At 43.3% G+C, this 19,684-nt stretch overlaps 1 protein-coding gene across 3 annotated transcripts in view; it reads right to left on the minus strand.

The window, feature by feature from the left end:
• TRPC3 (transient receptor potential cation channel subfamily C member 3) overlaps positions 1–19,404 on the minus strand; it is an 81,359-nt gene extending 61,955 nt beyond the window's left edge. For 2 of the 3 annotated variants that reach the window (XM_059067563.2, XM_059067565.2), the window contains exon 1: positions 18,803–19,404. In XM_059067563.2, the coding sequence (XP_058923546.1) occupies positions 18,803–19,017 (215 nt within the window). In that variant the 5' untranslated portion in view covers positions 19,018–19,404. Of the gene's footprint in view, positions 1–18,503; positions 18,558–18,802 lie in introns of those variants that run through there. The other variant, XM_067036974.1, reaches the window with a different exon arrangement.
• Positions 19,405–19,684: the final 280 nt, after the last annotated feature.

The following is a 19,684-nucleotide window of genomic DNA, read 5'->3' on the forward strand; positions in this document are numbered from 1 at the left end:
CAGAGGGTGCTGTGTCTGGCTCCCCATTCTAATGGCTCAACTACTGTCAGGTGATCAACTTTAAAAAAATAAATATAGTATTTATATATACACACACATTTATATGAATATACTTATATATACACATATGTACATACACATGTATCTATGTTTAGGAATTTCTAGAAGGCAATATAAGAAGCCTTTCATTGTATTTATACCTGGGGCTCTGGGGAGTGGAACTGAGGAGGCACAGGGCAAGGGAGGTTCTTACTTTTCACTTACAGCTTTTACACATTTTGAATAGTTTTCACCATGGTTTGAATATTTTTATTAAAAATAAAATTTATGTTTAAATTTAAAAAATCTTAATCCCTTAGTTGACATTTTAAAAATATAGGTACATATTACATTATACATAACCATTACACTATAATCTTTCTGAAGTTAAATAAATGCCATATGTTTGACAATTATTAGTAGGTGTGGTGTGGAGAATAGTGTGTGGAGTGAGGTGTGTAAAGTGTGTGGTGTGTGTGTGTGAAACAAGGAGGTGCAAGCCTGGTTGGGGGCGTGTGTGTTGTGTGTGGTTTTTTGTATTGTGTGTGTGTGTGTTTGTAGAATGATGATTTTTTTAGATGGACAAGAACTGGGAAATAGCATTCACTGAACTGCATAGAAGAGACCTTTGTTTCAAGATCAAACTCTATGACAAGGGTCTTTTAAAAAATCTTAAAAATACTGTCATTGTAATAAGTTGACATACTTATTACATTAGTAGTACTGACTTCATTAGATTAACTATTACTATTAAGTTACAAACCAGTACTCTTCAGATGGCTAGAACTTCCATATTGTATAAATGATGAATTTTGTGCTTACCATTGATAATATATTGACATTATTTATGACTACAGAATATATATGCAGAATATGTAAGTCTGAAGAATTCCAGTCTATCTCAGATGGGTTATCTTTGGAGAAATAAACTCATTTTTCAAGTGTCACATCTTAATGGAATAGGGCTTTTAATCTAATGATTGCTACCTACGAAGAAAATCACTCATAAAAACCCTACCTTTTCTCCCCAAAGAGAGTGTCTGAAAATACCAGAAAATGATTCTTTCATAAATTTTTCTTTGCATTTCTTAGTATTTTAAAGTTTCTTTTTTCTTAGTATCTCTTCTTCTTTTGGAACCTATATCTACGTTTTGTGTATTTGAGCTGAAATGTGGGGTTTTAGTACTATACAATGCAAGTCACATGAGCCATTTTGATTTTGTCTATAAAAGATTCTAACACTGAGTTAAGTGTGAAGTAAGATTTTTCAGTTAGAACAAGTTATACTGCTATTTCAAAATAGAAGTACTGATTTAGTGCTACTTGTCTTCACGGTGAATCCACATAAGAAGTGTCTTTTTTTTTTTTTAACTTTCCTTACAGTATTAAGATAAGCTTCATTAATCTGGACTGATAAAATGGTATGAGTCACAATCAGTTCGTCCACAATGCATTAGCTTGGCCTCAATCTCGGCTGGTCTTGACAATGCATCTCCTCTGGCATGAGAAATAAGGAAAGAGTGAGGGTGAATGGGAGAGGATGCCTAACCTTAGTAATGCTAACACTAAAATCATTTTGCCCGACATTTTCTTACCTTTAGATCCTCACCCAGTGGGTCAACTCATTCAGCACTGCCAGGGTGCATTGGACAGGGCCTTCTTTCGGGTAAAAGCATTGGAGAACCACTGACCTAAATCAGTTGCCCTACAAGCACAATGTGCAAGCTCCTTCATGGCTGATATGGATGGCTGGTAACATCTGATTGCTGTGGACTGAACTCTGTACCACCACAAATCCATATGTTGAAGCCCTAATCTCCAATATGGTATGTGGGGTTGAGGTCTTTGGGAGGTAATCAGGGTTAGATAAGGTTATGAGTGTAGAGCCCTCATGGTGGGATCAGTGCCCTTGTAAGAGGAGAAAACAGAGAGCTTGCTCTCCCTACCCTCCCACTACCCCCTCCTTGTGAGGACACAGTGAGATGGCAGCCATCTGCAATCCAGGAAGGGAGCGCTCACCAGAACCTGACCATACTGGTACCATGATCTCAGACTTCTGGCTTCCAGAACTGTGAGAAAATATACTTCTGTTGTTTAAGCCATCCAGTCTGTGGTACTTAGGCATGACAGCCCAAGCTGAGTAAGACGCTGACCATACATCTTAAGACAAAAAAAAATGTTTTTCACGCTTTTATGAAACAAACTTTGGATTCCTAGTACTTGTCCAAACACTTAAGCAGATAAAAAGTTCTTCCTGAGAAATGTTTTTGTGCACCCAAAGGCAATCCTCTGCTCCATTCTATTCAGAGGCAAAAATATAAGCAACACTCCTCAGTTTTTGTAACTTTGCCGTCCACTCATCTGGCTTCTAACAGTGTGACTTGAGGCCCACCTGCCTCAAGATCGCTTGGAGTACCTGTTAAAATTCAGATTTCTGGGCCCCATTCTAGACGAACTAAATCACTCTCAGGGGTGGGGCCCTGGAATATATATTTTAAATGAGCATCCTTTGCAAGTCCTACACACACTGAAGTTTGGAAACCTCCAGTTTAAAAACAATGGAGATATCCTGGATCAATGACCCCAGGCTAGGAGGCCTGTAAACACTTGTCACACTGGCCCTGCCAAAAGCAAAGTTGGAATAACATGTTTGAGTAGTGCAGGCTAAGGGACAAGCAGCCTTACATTCACTTAGTTTCCCTACCCTTTAGTACCACTTAAAATTTGATCTTCAGGGAGCTATTCACCTGAATCACAGTAAATAAGAAGCCTGTAAAATGCCTTCACCAGTGACCATTTAATGTCATGCTCTTTCTTTTACCAAGGATTGATATTTTTAAAGGGTTACTATGTTTCCTTCAAAACTGCCTTTAAAGGTTTAAAGAGGTTTTCCATTATAGTATCCATTGTACCTTTTATGAGGATTCAAGTGCTAAAATCATCCTAGAATTGTGTATCAAGAAGCCTGTCTCTCCAGATGAGTTTGCTTCCCTTGATCTAATACTATGAACTGTATATGCTTGTCATTTTCTGTGGTCCAGGGTACCCAGGAATTCAGCTTAGATCTAAAAATGCTCAACTACCATCAGTATCCTAACCCAGGTTTCTGGCACAGTCTTTCCCCTTCTCCTACATGATTTCTGACATAGATTTTAAATCAGTTATCCTGTGTTCCATGTGTCTTAAACCTATTTCATGGTTATCTAAATTCTTTTCTGAAAAACAGAGTATTAATAAATACCCCCTCATATGGGCCACCCCTGCCCACATTCCTGGATGGTAAGGTCATGCTTTATTTGTCATTACCCAATGCCCCACAGGGAGCAGATACTCAATAAATATCTATTCAATTGAGTACTCAAATCTCTCCCTGGGCCCTATCCTCTCACTTGACTTCAGCTCCCACATGGACAACTATCTGTCCTCTGGTCACTCTAAAATGCCCCAACTCACGTTCTGCCTTAAACCAGCTCCCCCTCCTAACATTTGCATCTCAGCCTAGTTATTCAGCCTTAGCAATTTCAAGGTCATCTGTGACTCACTGTCTTGATCCTGTCAGTCATAAAGTTCTGAAGCTTCTCCTTTGGAATGTTTCCTGTACCGGACCTTTCCTTCCAAAATTCTCATTGCCAAGGCTATCCTGCAGATCTTTAACTCGTCGTGCCCGGATTATTAGAACAGCTTTCCGGCAGAGATGGCACAAGGGAAGGCAATGAAACTTTACTGAGTTCCTGGTAGAGGTGTCTGTTTCTCATGCACTCTCATATTTAATTCTCGTAACATTGCTAGGAAGCAGGTATTATTTTCTGTTTCATAAATAAGAAAATGAGCTCAAAGGAAATTGCCCAAGGGAATACACAGAGTAGAATGCAGAGCTGGGATTCAACCTAGGGTCTGTCTGACTCCTATTCTTCCTGGCACTTCGTGCTGCTCCTGATTTCCTCTTTGTATCCCCACAAGACATTCCCAGCAGCTTGCACTTCTTAAATGCTGCTTTTACTGTCACACTTCTCTTAAAACCAAAACGAAACGAAAACAAACAAGGTCCTCCAGCTGATTTTCAGGGATGCTGACAGCCTGCCCCCCCCACAACCAACCTTCTCTTCCTTGCGCCTCAAATCCATTCTTCACTGTCTTATAAACATATTATTCTGCTTATTTCTGTACTGTGAAGGGTACAGGTATAAAATATCCTATACCATCAAGGATATTTTTTTGAAAAATTAGCAAGGTGCTTTTCGATTTTGCCTTTCCAAATACAAGATCTTGACCCTGGTTAACTCAGGGACACCTTGCTTCAGCCTTAGGGTGTAGGAGGGATGCAGTATAGAGCTGCATGAGTTTAGGGGGAAATAAGATAAATTTTAGAGGAGGAGTGCACATAGAGAGATCAAGGTAATTTTTAGTGTTGGGGTTTTTTTTTTTTTTGCAAGAAAAATGGGGTTTTGTAAGCAGAGTTTGGGAAAAGGGAAATTGTCTTGAGGAAGAATTTGCTTAGTTCCTTTATTTCTCTAATTAATTCCAAAAGAACCTGATCACCGAGTGCTCTCGTCACACAGACGAGATAATTCTCCCCCTTCTGACGACAAAGCCATGATGCTTACTGTCCTGGGAGAAGAAAGAAATAACAGAAAGGAAGTAAAAGTCAAGATGTGGATTTAGTAAGGTGAGGAACCAGCAGCACTGAGGTTAGGGGGATTCTTGCCCTGCTTGTTTGATTTGGAGATTTGGAACAGTCCTGCCTGGTTAAGTAGGGAGTGGTCTGGCCTGGGTTTTCTCAAGCCACCCTCAGCTTCCATGTAGTGTGGACCCTGCACTGAGAGCCAGGGAGCCTGCACCAAGACTAAGGATGACCGCTGATGCTGTGAGCTGGATGGAGGAGGTTGCAGGCACCCAGCTTTGTAGCCCCCAGGAGCTGAGCTGAAACCACATATGCCAGAGAGCACATCTGGGAGACAAAGTCAAGTCAGCCAAGATCAAGTTACTGCCACTGACAAAGCAGCACCCAGCAGACAATGAACACTGCCCAGAGGCCAAAAGAGTCAGAGAATAGCACCCTTTCCTCCCTCCAGGGGACACATAAGCTCCCCTCCCCCAATGCCCAGATGCTACAGAGAAGAGCAGGGGAAGGAGTGGCTTTCCAAGAGCCTGAGCAATTTTATCCAAGTGAGACAGTATTTCTTAAAAAGGAAACTTACTTTATATTATCAAACTAAGATCAGTGAAATTGGCCTCACAGCATCCCTCCAGAGTGCCCTGAACCGGGGGTGGACATGCGGACCAGAAGGAGACTCCAACCCCTTATGGAGACTGCAGGGAGGAATCAGTAAGCAAAGGTCCCCTAGACACCGGCTCGCAGCACAGGGAGACACTGTTCTAGTTGACTAGATCCCTGCGATAATGTAGGTCAAGGATTCCCATCTTATTAACCCACATAATTGCTTAATTGCTTAATTAACTTAATTGCTCAATTTATTGATTGCTTAATTCACTTGCTGAATGAGAATGAATGTCTGTTTAGTAAGCAAAAAACAAAACAGAATTTTAAAAACTAATTTAAACCACAGATGGAACATTTGGTCAACTTTTTTCCCCACTAGTCAGCAGGTAGGAGGCTCAGGGGAAAGGCCTGTTATATGCGATCTACATGCTGCCCATAGAAGTTGTTCTGGTTTCTTGTTCCTGCTACACCTGCCTCTGGGATGTTCCTTTTGTTTCTATCCCTGGGCATACTCGTATTCTTGCCCTGTGCCAATTCAAATCCTTCCTACCTTCTGTGGCCCAGCTTACATTACACTTCTGGAAACAGAGGGTAAGGCTTCACACGGTAATAACTAGAAGACCTGCAAGGTTCTATTCATTCTGAAATGTTGTCCTCTGAACCTTTCTGAAACCATTCCTGACCACTTCACCCTGACCTTCTGCAATATTGCTAGTCTGCCTATAAATCTACACACTTTTTTTCCCCCCTCCTTGATTCTGTCTCCTTGATTATTGTCTCCTATGATATTCATGTCCCCTAAGTCTGGTTGAGAATAAATGCCCCATGCTTCCTATCTTATTTTTCATACTTCTTAGCCACCTCTATAGTGCCTAATACAGTGCAGTATATGTTCAAAAATACTTGTCAATTGATGCTAATTCTACAGATAAAGTGACTCAGTCAGAATGTTAATGTCCTTGAGGTCACTGAAAGGAAGAGAAAATGAGAGCTCAGAGGTTCTCTTCTAGGGTGTCTCTACTTTACCATGTTGTCTCTAGGGAACAAGAAAAATGAATAACAAGTTGCAAATCAAAATAGCACTATTAAAATATAGGCTGAGCTTATGTATTGGAATACTTTGGTTCTACGAAAACAGTTTCTAAAATGGCTCTTTGGGTTGAATCACAAGCTCTTTAGCACTCAGCAACAAATGGAGATTATTAAAGAAGTCCCCTCAAATCTTTTTTTTTTTTGCAGTACGCGGGCCTCTCACTGCTGTGGCCTCTCCCGTTGCGGAGCACAGGCTCCGGACGCGCAGGCTCAGCGGCCATGGCTCACAGGCCCAGCCACTCTGCGGCATGTGGGATCTTCCCGGACTGGGGCACGAACCCGTGTCCCCTGCATCGGCAGGCGGACTCCCAACCACTGCGCCACCAGGGAAGCCCCCCTCAAATCTTTTATTTAAGTGAGGTGAAGAATTAAGCAGCTACTCGATCTATCTAGCAAGCCAGACAGCAACCAAGCAAAGTAAACACCACCAACAATGCGAGCCAAAGCAATAAGAGTAACAGTCAAATTGTTTTGACCAATCAATTCACCACATTGAAGGAGGCAGATGTGCCCACCGGCTAGGATCCGGTCTGTCCTTCTGTGAAGGGCAAGGAAAAGCAGGAGGAGCCTCGGAAGATAAGTAGTGAGAAAAGCACAGAGGAGGGGGGAAAAGTGTCAGAGAGCCACCACCATGTTGGCTACCGTATTAGGGATGGTGATAATTGGAAGTGGTAATGAAGGTGGGAAGCAGCAGGCACCTGACGGAGGACAAGAAAGTCAGAGATGAAAAGTCAAAAAGGAGACAAAGCCCACAGTCCCCCAGGGAAGCAGGCACCTGTCAGTCAACGTGGTGGCCTCCGGGGACACCCGACAGCTGCACGCTCTGCCTACGTGTGCGTGTGTTCGGAATGAGAAGAGGGCATCATCTGACAGCCTCGATAACGTCACGTTTTGAAAAATCTCTTATACGTGCATTTGTGGAGGGGAAGCTGTAGAGTGGCGGGGCGCTCTGAACTTGAGGAGCCCCGACGAGCGCCAGCGTGCAAGGCTCGAGAGGCAGCCCAAGCAGTCCGACCGTCTGGCGTAGCGAGGACCGCGCTGTGGGGAGCGCCGCCTTCCACACCAGCTGCTGCTGAGCCTGCCTCTGCCATCACCACGTACAGTCCGACAGCATGCCGTCAGGACCGCAGCCGAAGCAGCAAGACAAGGCACTCCGCTTCAGAAACAGGAACGCGTCACTGTCATGCCTAAAGGGTCCCACCCCAGAAAATGGTTAGAATGTAGAGATTCCAGAACTTCTGAGTCTGGGGAGAGATTTGGATCTCCACAGTAATTAATTTCCTGAGAGTTTCTGCTGGCCAGTGTTATATTCAGAATTCTCCATGCATCATTTTAGTAAATCTGTTAGACAACTGCTGATTTTGGTATATGCCCTAATGACTCAGTCGGAGACAAGAAGCTGTTGCTGGAGGGAAGCTCCTGTCTCTACTCTTCATCGCTTTCCCCGTCATCCCTCTCAGGAAAGTTCTGGAGACCCTTTAGCACCTAAGACCAGAAAAGCAAAAAAGCTTTTAAGAGTGTGTTGTTCCCTCTAAAAGTCCACTGGGAGCACAGGTGAGGACCCCTAACCACTGCCTGCATGAGTTCTTGGTGATGCTTCTTAAACGTATGTGCCCAGAAAGCGTTTAGGTAAATGCCTTCTAGAACGTCGATGTTTCTGTTTCCAGGAACTGCATTTTGTGTGTAACTCCATTGAACTAGTTTATTGTTTTGTGATTATGTGCTTTCATGCCAGTCTCCTCAACAATACTGTAACATACTTAAGAGCAGAGACCGTCTCTCTATATCTCTATATGCCTGGCTGTTAGTACATGGCTGATGAATATCTATCTATTGGAGGCACAGATGTGTGTGTGCTTGAAGCATTAAGACTGAACACCTAGGGAACAGACACTCTTCCCCTTCAGATTCAAGCATATCCTTGGTCACATAAAATAATGTGTGGAAGTAGTGGTGGAGGGGAATTTGGAGTAATTCTTCTATAAAAAAGAATGTCATGAATACATTAATATAAATTAATTATCAGGAATTAAAGTAATGTAAACAATCATTCTTCTTTCAAAACAGATTTCTGCTTAATCACATTCAATTCTTAGTTACACCACATAATAACTGACGAATCTTACAGCTTATGATTTTGATCTTACATAAAGTTACATTTTGTCAGGATAATCTGAGGGCAAACAGAGGATACATCTTAGAATTAATAAGCTTTTATAGTTAATAATTAAGCTTATCTTCAAAACCAAACTCATTTATTAAATTCAGTACTTTCTAAAACTAATTTTTATTATTTCAGGAAGATTAGTGACAATGAAATACAAATTCAGTCTATAATTGATTAAGAACTTGAGATAAAATGAACTAAATAATAAAATCAAAAACCTCTACTGACCCAAGAGAAGTTCATATTTGGCTATTTAAACATATTAGTCACTATCAATTAGATATATATTAACTTCTAATGTTATTAAAAGCAAAAGGATCTGGGTTTCTATCATTGTTATCCATATCTGAAGTCAAAAGTCTGAGGTTTTGCGGGCTTCCCTGGTGGCGCAGTGGTTGGAACTCCGCCTGCCGATGCAGGGGACACGGGTTTGTGCCCCGGTCAGGGAAGATCCCACATGCCACGGAGTGGCTGGGCCCGTGAGCCATGGCCGCTGAGCCTGCGCGTCTGGAGCCTGTGCTCCGCAACGGGAGAGGCCACAACAGTGAGAGGCCCACGTACCGCAAAAAAAATAAATAAATAAATTTAAAAATGTATTTAGAAATGCAAAACTGGTGTAAAATATTTAGTAATGTCATGCTCTTTCCTTAACACGTCATGCACTTGTGGACATTTAAATCTCATTTTTAAAAAAAGGTCTAGGGCCAAATTCATACAGTCACCTATTATTTGAATAGTGCAAAGAAAAGAGGGGAGTTTTCTTTTGAATAGGGGAAATTTTCTGACTAGATAAGTGTAGACAAATACCCCTGACCTAGATACTAAATTAAAGATAAAATGCTATAACAATCCTAATTATTCTCATAAAGTCACTGCTGAGCCCCTTATGCACAAGTGTGAATTTGGCATCCATAGTTCCCAACTCCAGACCTTCTATCTGGGGCCAGATTCCTCTGTGTACACCCTGCACAGTCCACTCTTCTGGCTCCCCTGCCAGACTGATAACTACATAGTGTTGATTGCCTGAAGGGGGCTATCTCAAACCTGAGCCAGGGAGTTGAAAGTATTCCTTCCTATGGAGAGCAGAGAGCTCTGCAAAAACAGTTGTCTTCCTCCCATTACATTTCCTGTGAAGTTTTATAAGGAGAAAACATGAGCAGACAGACGTTTGCTATCCTAGCACAGTAACGAAAAATTCCTAAAGTTCTAACCTACTCTTCAGATGTTGTCCAGGATCCTTTTACCTCTTTGATATTAAGAAAAGAGAAAACCATAAATGATATTTGGCAGGGGTCAATTGTTCCTTGAGATATTCTTATCTCCACCCACCCACCTACCCCCACCACCCCCACCCCCACCCAATTATTAATCCTCCTACTTAGTTTAAAACTTTCTCAAGCTGATCAGCCATCAGTAGTCAAATTGAAATGATGAATTAATTGAATCTCATAAATGAGTTAATACTAATTATTAGTTTCCTGTGTTGCTCCTCCTAGGAGTAAATGCATCTAAAATTTCTCTGAGGAAGAGAGAAATGCTTAACCTAAACTCGCCACAGTGTAAACATTACAGTCAAAGGAAAGGCCTGGGGCTGCTGTGAATTCAATGTCAACCTTCAGCTTCAGTTTCTCAACTGGACTAGATGAAATCCTTTTCGACTCAAACATTCTATTCTTCATCTATTCTACATCAGTTAAATTTAGGAAGTGTGATTCTAAGATGATTTTAGTTGGGGGACTTCAGATGACCCTCAAATCACACTGTATAGATTACTATCTACTTCATTTGCCTAATAAGATCAGTCATAATTAAGAATAGTCTTCCTTCTGCAACCTTGGTTCTGTTAATAATACTGTCTTCATTTGGGCTTAAATGAATACCTAAAACACAATTGTAAGGATGTTTGGTTTCAAGATGATGGAATAAAGGCCTTTCTCACCCCTTCACCTCTCAAAAATTACCCCCTAAACAACACAGAAAACAGAGAACACAAATTTCATCTTCCATGAAACCAGAAGTATTTGTAACCGCACTCCACAATATATGAAAAGGAGCTAAGTTCGAAGAATGGTGAATGATTTAACAGAGAGAAGGAAGGTCTAACCAGAGTGCCTGTAACAAAAAATAAGCTGATCCACCCAATATCAGAAAAGACTTGGCAATTAAGGGCAAAAGAAATCTCAGAAAGCAGAGACAAGGCAGGAGCCTAAAATGGAGGAATCAGCAGAAATTTTGTGTAAGTGGTGTGTAGTAACCCTCCCCCTAGATTGCTAACCTCCAACTGATACGATCAAGTGACAACCCTCCCACATCCCTATAAGAAATATAGGATACGAAATCTCTGGAGAAATAGAAACAGAGATTCTCTAAATGTGGGGATACCAGGCCCAGGGGAGAGGAGGGACTAAGAATGAGGGGAACCCTGGCCAGTTCCAAAATACTAGCAGCCAGGTTTATTATCTCCCAACCCCTTCTCCCTGTGACATTAAAAAAAAAAAGATATTGCATCTCTGAAATAAGAAAGAATCTATAACAAAGGAATACTCATAAGACAAAAAGAGCTCTTAGAGATTGTAAATATAATAGATAAAATGGAAAAAAATTCAGTGAAAGAGTTGGGAAATATAGCTAAGGAAATATCTCAGAAAGAACAGAAAAGACAATCACTGGAAAACAGGATAGAAGAGATACAAAAACTAGGGGATCAGCCCAGCAGATCCAAAGTCCAAACAATAGGTTTCCAGAAAGAAAGAAGAAATATGAAAATAACAGGTAGGAAATAGTAAAAGAAATAATACAAGAAAACTTCCCAGAACCAAAGGGCATAATCTCCAAATACTGAAAGGGTTCACCAAGTATCCAGTTCACTGAATGAAAAAAAGACCCATATCAAGGCATATCATCTAGACATTTCAGAACAACACTAATGATGAGATCATTCTAAAAGCTTCCTGAAGAAAAAAAAAATTAAAAACCACAAACAAAGGAAGTCAGAGGGTTTTGGAAGGGATGTCTTCAGGAAAACACACACAGTAAGAGACTGTAAAAGATTTTGCTAAAGAGACAAGAATAAGATGGAACAAATATTTACTCCATAAAAAAAACTAATTATAAAAAGAAAAGAAATGCAATCATACTATACTACTTGACTCGGCAGTGAATAACAGTTACATGATCGTAATAATGAAGACTTTAAGTAAGATATTAACCACAAATTGTGCCAAACCACGTGATGGAGGATGGGGGAGAATAAAAGGTATAAGTGAGTGAAAATTGTTGCCTGAGAATACTGATGACATCTAAAAACATGAATAACAAGATAGCTATACCTGAAGGGGTTGTAAGTGGAATGAAATGGAGGGGACAAGAAGAAAGAAGGAGAAAACCAGAGAACTGCCATGGATTTGCTGTTGTTCTTATAAGCCACTTTTTTTAGCATTAAGGTGTTTTTTTTTGTGGTACGTGGGCGTCTCACTGTTGTGGCCTCTCCCGTTGCGGAGCGCAGGCTCCGGACACGCAGGCTCAGCGGCCATGTCTCACGGGCCCAGCTGCTCCGTGGCATGCGGGATCCTCCCGGACCGGGGCACGAACCCGTGTCCCCCGCATCAGCAGACGGACTCTCAACCACTGCGCCCAGGAAAGTCCTAGCATTAAGTTTTAAAACTATATTCTTGCATTACTTTGATACTATATAAAATAATTTACAACAAACCAACAAAAATGACAACTCTCTATTGTACATGGTGAAATTACTACTCTACAGGATAAACTAAAAATATAATTCGAAGTTTCAGATTATTAAAGGTCTCAAGGCTAATGCTGTGCTGTACTATTCTTGAAAACTGTAACTATGGAGAAACCTGCCTCTTCCTTAATAATGCTAGTTTGACTTCAGTCCTTAAAGTCCAAATTCCTATCCCTGGAGATTCAACAGTGACTTGGCAAATCTCTGATTTCCACTCCAGCAGTGGAAGGTAAGTGCTACTTCCAGTCTGAAACACAAGCCGACATGCACAACACTGTTCTCAATCTCACAGCCAAGCTAAACCTAGACTGGAACATTTTCACAGGCCAGTACCACAGAAACTAACATCCAAGTAGACAATCTGGGTTACGAGGCATGGTGTACTCATCTTCAGATCCCCTAACATACAAAGTTGAGCATCAGAAGCTCTATTATTTTTAAAAATCTTCTAATCACTCTGTGGCTTTATTTTATATAACTTTCAGAATAAAAATTGTATATATTTATGGTATATAATATGATGATTTGATATACATGTACAGTTGAACCTTGAACACGGGTTTGAACTGTGCAAGTCCATTTGCACACATATTTTTTTAACAAGTATATTGGAAAAAGTTTTGGAGATTTGTGACAATTTGAAAAAACTCACAGGCAAACTCTGTAGCCTGGAAATATTGAAAAAACTAAGAAAAAGTTAGGTATGTCATTAATGCCTAAGGTATATGTAGATACTTGTCTATCCTTATATAGGCATAAGGTGAGTGACATTTAATTATAATGTTTAAATAATTAAATAATATACTTTAAATACATTTAATAATAGCAATAATGTTCATTTTCTTACTGTTTTATAACTTTGCTTTCAAATAATTACATTACCATATAGTATGCCTCTCTCTCTCTCTTTCTTTCAATTGGAGAAGATGTGTGTCAGCCTATCATCACAGGTAAGTGGTTTTAAAAAAACATAATCATGTTTCCAATACTGTATTATGAATATGGCATGGTAATAATACCATATGCCACAAGAATTTTATAACGGTTCATTCGTTAGTTTATAGGCTACTGTGAAGCAGCCATAACGATTACACTAGCTACCATAAAGCAATCATATTGCTGCTTCTTCGATATCAATGCATGAATCGTTATACCTGCAAATAAATATGAATTTCTTTTTCACATAATTTTTTCATTTTTGATGTCTAGTGTTAGCATCAATAATACATATAATGTCTGCAGTGTTTTGTATCATATAAGACAATATCGTTGTAGGTACTGACAGATGATTCATTTTGTAAACAGATGACATAAGCATGGTATCAATAAATACAGTACAATACTGTAAATGTATTTTCTCTTCCTTATGCTTTTCTTAATAATATTTTCTTGCTCTTTCTCTATTGAAGAATACAATTATATAATATGTACATATAACATACAAAATCTGTGTTAATCAACTGTTTATGTTATCGGCAAGGCTCTGGTCAACAGTAGGCTATTAGTAGTGAAGTTTTAGGAGGGGTCAAAAGTTATACGTGGATTTTAGACTGTGCGGGGAGTCGGCACCCCTAACCTCTGGGTTATTCAAGAGTCAACTGTACATAGTGAAGTGATTACTACAGGCAAGGTAATTAACATATCCAGCTCCTCATATAGTTACCTTTTGTGTGTGTGTGATGAAGAAACCTGAAATCTACCCTTAGCAAACAGTCCAAATACGGAAACAACCTAAGTGTCATAGACCCATGAATGTTAAAAGAAACTGTGGTGTATACATATATATATATATATATATATGTATACACAATGTAATATCAATATTATTCAGCCTCTACAAAGGAGATCCTGCAATTTGTGACAAAAGGGACAAACCTGGAAGACATTAGGCTAAATGAAATAAGCCAGACACAGAAAGAAAAAAACTGCATGATCTCACTTATAAGTGGAATCTAAAAATTCAAATACATGGAAGGAGAGAGTAGAACTGTAGTTACCAGGGGCTGGGAGGTGGGGAAATTGGGTAGATGTTGGTCAAAGGGTACAAAGTTGTAGTTATGTGGGATGAATAAGTCTAGAGATCTAATGTAGAGTATGAGGACTATAGTTAACAATACTATATTGAATACAGAAGCTCTATTATTGATTTACTAAATAATCTTTAGAAACTGACTTAACTTCACTGTGTATCAATTTCCTCATTTGCCAAATGAGAAAACCTGCTTTAAAGAGGTGTGATTCAAGTTAATTCATTTAAATGACAGCATGAGGTATTATACAAACACAAATTACTGCTTTAATTATGACAAATTTTTGGCAGCACTTCTTCAAGAAAAGTTAAACTGAATCCTCTATTTTTTTTTAAGTATGTTTATTACAATTTTTCTTTTTTGGCTGAGAGGCTTGCGGGATCTTAGTTCCCTAGACCAGGGACTGAAGCCGGGCCACGGCAGTGAAAGCTCCGAGTCCTAACTACTGGACCACCAGGGAATTCCCCAGAATCCTCTCTTCTAGAAGCCTTTCTCTCTCTCTCTTTTTTTTTTTTTTTTTGCGTTACGCGGGCCTCTCACTGCTGTGGCCTCTCCCGTTGCGGAGCACAGGATCCGGACGCACAGGCTCAGCGGCCATGGCTCACAGGCCCAGCCGCTCCGCGGCACGTGGGATCTTCCCGGACCGGGGCACGAACCCGTGTCCCCTGCATCGGCAGGCGGACTCTCAACTACTGCGCCACCAGGGAAGCCCGTCTTTCTCTCTTAAAGATAACACTGCTGAGAAATCTAATGATTTCTTGCATGTATGAGTAAGGATTGAGCCTTCTTACTAAAAGTAAGACAAAACAGTTTTTCTCTTTATTTACCGAGTATTTGCCAACTATGGGTCAATTCTTCCCTTTTCTTGAACCTCTTCTCTCTAGGCAGCCTTGTCTTAGTACCACCTGCTCCTTCACCTTTTCCCGTGTCTTCTGCTTGCTACTCTTTCTTTCTGCCCCTCTAAACAAAAAGGTTCCCCTCAGAAAACTAGCTCAGGCTCCCTTTGTTTCTCTCTTCACACTCCTTCCTTGGGTAACATCATGAACTCACCACAACTCTATAACAATTCCCATTGGACAGTAGACGCTCAAATTCTCCCAAGCTTTAAACTTGCATTTCCACCTTCCTGCTTGACACTTCTATCAAAATTATCTGAAAAATCAGATTCTACTCTGTTTGTTCTTTTCTTTTCAACAATGACATCACGATCTCAGTCATCTACATCAAAATCACCAAGTCATCTCTGACCCTGCTTTCTCTTTAAACCCCTGATGGACAGTTAGCTGCAAATTCCCATAGATGCTTTGTGTATTCTCTTTTCCTATCTCTCCCCATTCCATCCCACCAGTCCTACACTATTACAGATCCTAATCTCAGCCTGGAAAGCTACAATAGCCCCCTAATTTATTTATTCACATTCTGCCAATTGCCACTTCAATCCATCCTGTTCTCAGAGTGGCTTTGATCAAACTGTGGCTACTTTAAAACAATCAATGGCTCCCTATTGCCTCCCCTTGACATACAAGATCCTATACATTAATGCCCCAAATAAGCTATGTTTCAGTAAAACTCAATTACTATTCCCTGGACACGCCTGGAATTTTGGAATTGGGAGGGCTTGAATTAATTGCCCACCCTGTCTCTGCCTCCTATCCTATTTACTTTTTAAGGCTCATAAAGGTTTTCTTGATTTCTCCACAACCTTGTGTTGTCTATTTCTTTTTTGCACTTGACTCAGCAGAGCTCTATCTGTGTGTATGTATTTAAGCACTTATTTTACTCTAACTTATAGCATAATTGTTCACGTGTAGTTTCATTTCCACCTCTCCCCTATGAGATTTTAAACTCCTTGAATGCAGTAAAGTTCTCATACTCATCTTTGTGGCTTACTGTACCTAGTCTGCACTTTGCACATGTAAATGCTTAAGAAATGCCTTTGAATTAAAACTCATAAGAACTGCCTTCAAATGCTTTTGGAGTTCATCAGACATATTTAATAACTAAAAACTTCAAGAATGAGTTAATCTTGACAGTGACGTACTACTTGTTCCTAGATTTGCAAACGATTGGGAAAAAAAGAAGTCTTGTTTTGAATCAATGGTTGGATAAAGAGTTCTACCAAAGGATTAAAAAAAAAAGTCTTCTCAGTGATACAGTAGATGACACTTTTCCTCCTAAGTCAGTCTGTTTAAAATTCCCAGATGGAATACTGGAGCATGAAGCAGTGAAATGAGCAACAAGGTTATGCTACGGAATCCTTTTGGTAAAAGTGGGATTCTACCCTCGGCATTCTGCTGGATGTTAAATTTGGCTATTCTATTCTGCCTACGGAAAATGACCCTGGGGCTTTGGTAGACTGGGTATCCTTCTCCAATTCCATCCTGGGGCTGTATGTTCACTTTCTGAGCTATTAAACTGTGGCCATATTCTACTCAAAGGTGGAATAAAGAGCTAATCTCTGCTGCAGATATCAAGGTAGTCTCTGCCGTTACCAAGTGACAGGCCTCAAAGAAACAAGAAGGGCTTGCTGCTCTACCTCTAGAAGGAACCTTTATTAATGGATATCTCCTGCAAATGACTGGGTCTTTTCAGCCAGCTGTATTTACTTTACAAAATAAGTGCACTACAACATTTACCTGTTGAATTATGTAAAGTCAGAAGATAGATAGGAAAGATGTTCTCTTACGAGTTAGACATCGAGTCTACATTAGAATTTGTCCCAGTGCTTTGTGTAATTGACCTCAAGCTTCAGAAAACAAAGTGTGTAATCTCTGCTCCGCCCTACTTTCTCAGATAAGGGTGCTCTGGTGTCCCATTTATTGTGGATTTACGATAAAAGAAAAAAAATTAAAGAATCAAGAAGTTGAGCTGGGTTGGGCTTCCCTGGTGGCTCAGTGGTTGAGAGTCCGCCTGCCGATGCAGGGGACACGAGTTCGTGCCCCGGTCCGGGAAGATCCCACGTGCCGCGGAGCGGCTGGGCCCGTGAGCCGTGGCCGCTGAGCCTGCGCGTCCGGAGCCTGTGCTCTGCAACGGGAGGGGCCACAACAGTGAGAGGCCCGCGTACCGCAAAAAAAAAAAAAAAAAAAAAAAAAAAAAAAAAAGAAGTTGAGCTGGGTTATAAAAACCAAATTGGCCAAAGGAAAAATGGACAATGTCTTAAAACCTTAGGGAGGCGGGGAAGCGAGTTGGCGGCGCTTTAATCCGAAAGGACCTACCTTCCCTCCATTTCCTGGGCCATTTCCAATCCAGGCTAATCTTCAGCAATAAGTGAACCACATTGGGAAGCGTCGCTCGTTTTAAATCAGAAACCTTCCTTAGACGATCTACTCCCAGACAATGATTTGCGTTTTTAATAGACAAGTCCGGCCGAGCCAGGTGCGGGCTCTGACCAGCCGAGCAGTGCGCGACCCGACCGGCTCGAGGTCGCCCCAGAGACCTCGCACCCCGCCTGTGCGCAGCTTGCGGGCAGCAGGGGGCGCTGCGGAACCTCCGTCCCTTCCCGGGAGAACCCCCTTCCCCGGCCCAGGCGGTTAGTGCAGCCTGTCACGACTGGCCCCAAGTTCTCTACCTCCTAAAAAAGACAGACGCCCAAGGTACGTGAGACAAGAAACACAGAGCACGCGCCCTATCAAACGAACCACTCTCTTCTTCATCCTCTCTGCGTCTCGCAGCTGGTTAAAGGCTGTTTCCAAGATTTAGCAGTTAAGAAAAGTTGTTCTTTCTCACACATTAAAGCGCGGGCCTCTACCTTTCTTTAACCAAGAAACAGCTACTGACCCTGAGCCGCCTGGGAACCACAACCGAGTACCTCAAAGCGGTGCCGGCGGCCGCCCCGCGCCCGCTCTCTCCCCCGGAGACCCGCTGGGGCTTCGACTCCAGTTTACCCCCAAACTGTGACTGGACCGTCGGGAAAAGAGGTGACAGGGCAAACCTTCACCTCACACTCTGTATCGCACACCGCCCCCCCTCCCTTCTCCCCACGCCCGACGGCCGGGAGCGTCGGAGGGGACTGAGGCTCCCAGGGTGGCTCCACGCTGGACGCCGGGAGGAGGCCGGGGTTCGAGCTCGCGCCGGGGTCTAAGCATCCTTCCCCTTCTTTGACCTCCCGGGGTAAGCTCCGGGACCCCGGGGTCCATCTTCCGCGAGGTCCCCTGACCACGGGCAGGGGCACGCCGCCCCTCGGTCGCAGGAGAGCAGGCGTCTGCTTACTGGAAAGCGTGCCTGGCGTCCGCTGTGTCAGTCCGCGGGGCTGTTCCGTGCGCTCGAGCCGGGCCGGACACCCCGGCCACGCCTTCGGCGCCCCCCAAGGCCCTCTACGGAACCGCGCCATGGGTGCGAGACCCCGCCCTAGGTCTCCCGTACACCCGAGCCGGCCCGCACAGGACCGCCGTGGAGGGTGGGCTTTGAGGGTCCGCGGCACAACGCGGGGCGGCCGCGGGCGCGCCTTCCCGCCCCCCGCCAGGCGCGGTCCTCCCGAGGCGCGGGCCGCGGGCCGGCCGGGTACTCACATGTCGGGCCCCGGCGGGAAGGGCGGCAGGCGGTAGTCGTGCGGTTCCCGCTGCCAGGGCGCCAAGCGCGGCTCGAGCCCCCCGTTGACGCCCCTCCAGCCCCGTCGGCGGCGCTGCGGCTCCGCGCCTTCGTCCTCGCCCTCCTCCTCCTCCTCCTCCGGCGCGGGGAAGGTCACCCTCGCTTGCTCCTTGCACTTGCTGACCTTGGTGGACATCGCGCCGGCCGCGGTCCGAGCGCGGGGATGCCGGCCGGCGGCCTCCTTCTCCACCGCCGCCGCCGCGCGCTCTCCCCGCGGCGCCCCTTCCCTACCTCCCGCGGCTCCAGTAGTCCCGGGCAGCCCCGGGCAGGGAGGCAGGAAGAGAGAGCGGCGCGGCCCGAGACCGAGCAGTTAGAGGCGGGAACCAAAGCCGAGTCGCCGCCGCCGCCGCCCACCATCAAACCGTGGGGGCAGCCGCCACGCCCGTGGCTGTGAGGAGGAAGCCCGGGGCCGAGCGGGCCGCTGGTGCTGGGAAACGCTCTCCCGCCCCGCGGCGGCGGCGACGGCGATGCCCGCTCCGTGCCCGTCTCCTGTCTCCGACAGCATCACTTGCTAGGACAGTACAGTTACTCAGGGTGAAGGAGAGAGAGGGAGCGAGGAAGGGAGGGAGAGGGAGGGGGAGGGGAGGGGGAGGGAGGGAGAAGAGGGGAAGAATCAATTCCTTATCAGACAGTGAGAGCTGGAGAGGAAATCAGACAGACCAGCAGGTAGGGAGTAAGGAAATCAGAGAAACTTCCCTTCCCAATTTCCCCTTTCTCTTCCAAAACAGCCTTTCTCCATTTAGAGATACAAGTTTCCCAAGGAAGGGAAAAGGAAGTCGTCTGGCTTGTTAATTTTCCTGCGG

Source organism: Kogia breviceps, chromosome 6 (genome assembly GCF_026419965.1).
Source record: "Kogia breviceps isolate mKogBre1 chromosome 6, mKogBre1 haplotype 1, whole genome shotgun sequence".
Classification (NCBI taxonomy): Eukaryota; Metazoa; Chordata; class Mammalia; order Artiodactyla; family Physeteridae; genus Kogia; species Kogia breviceps.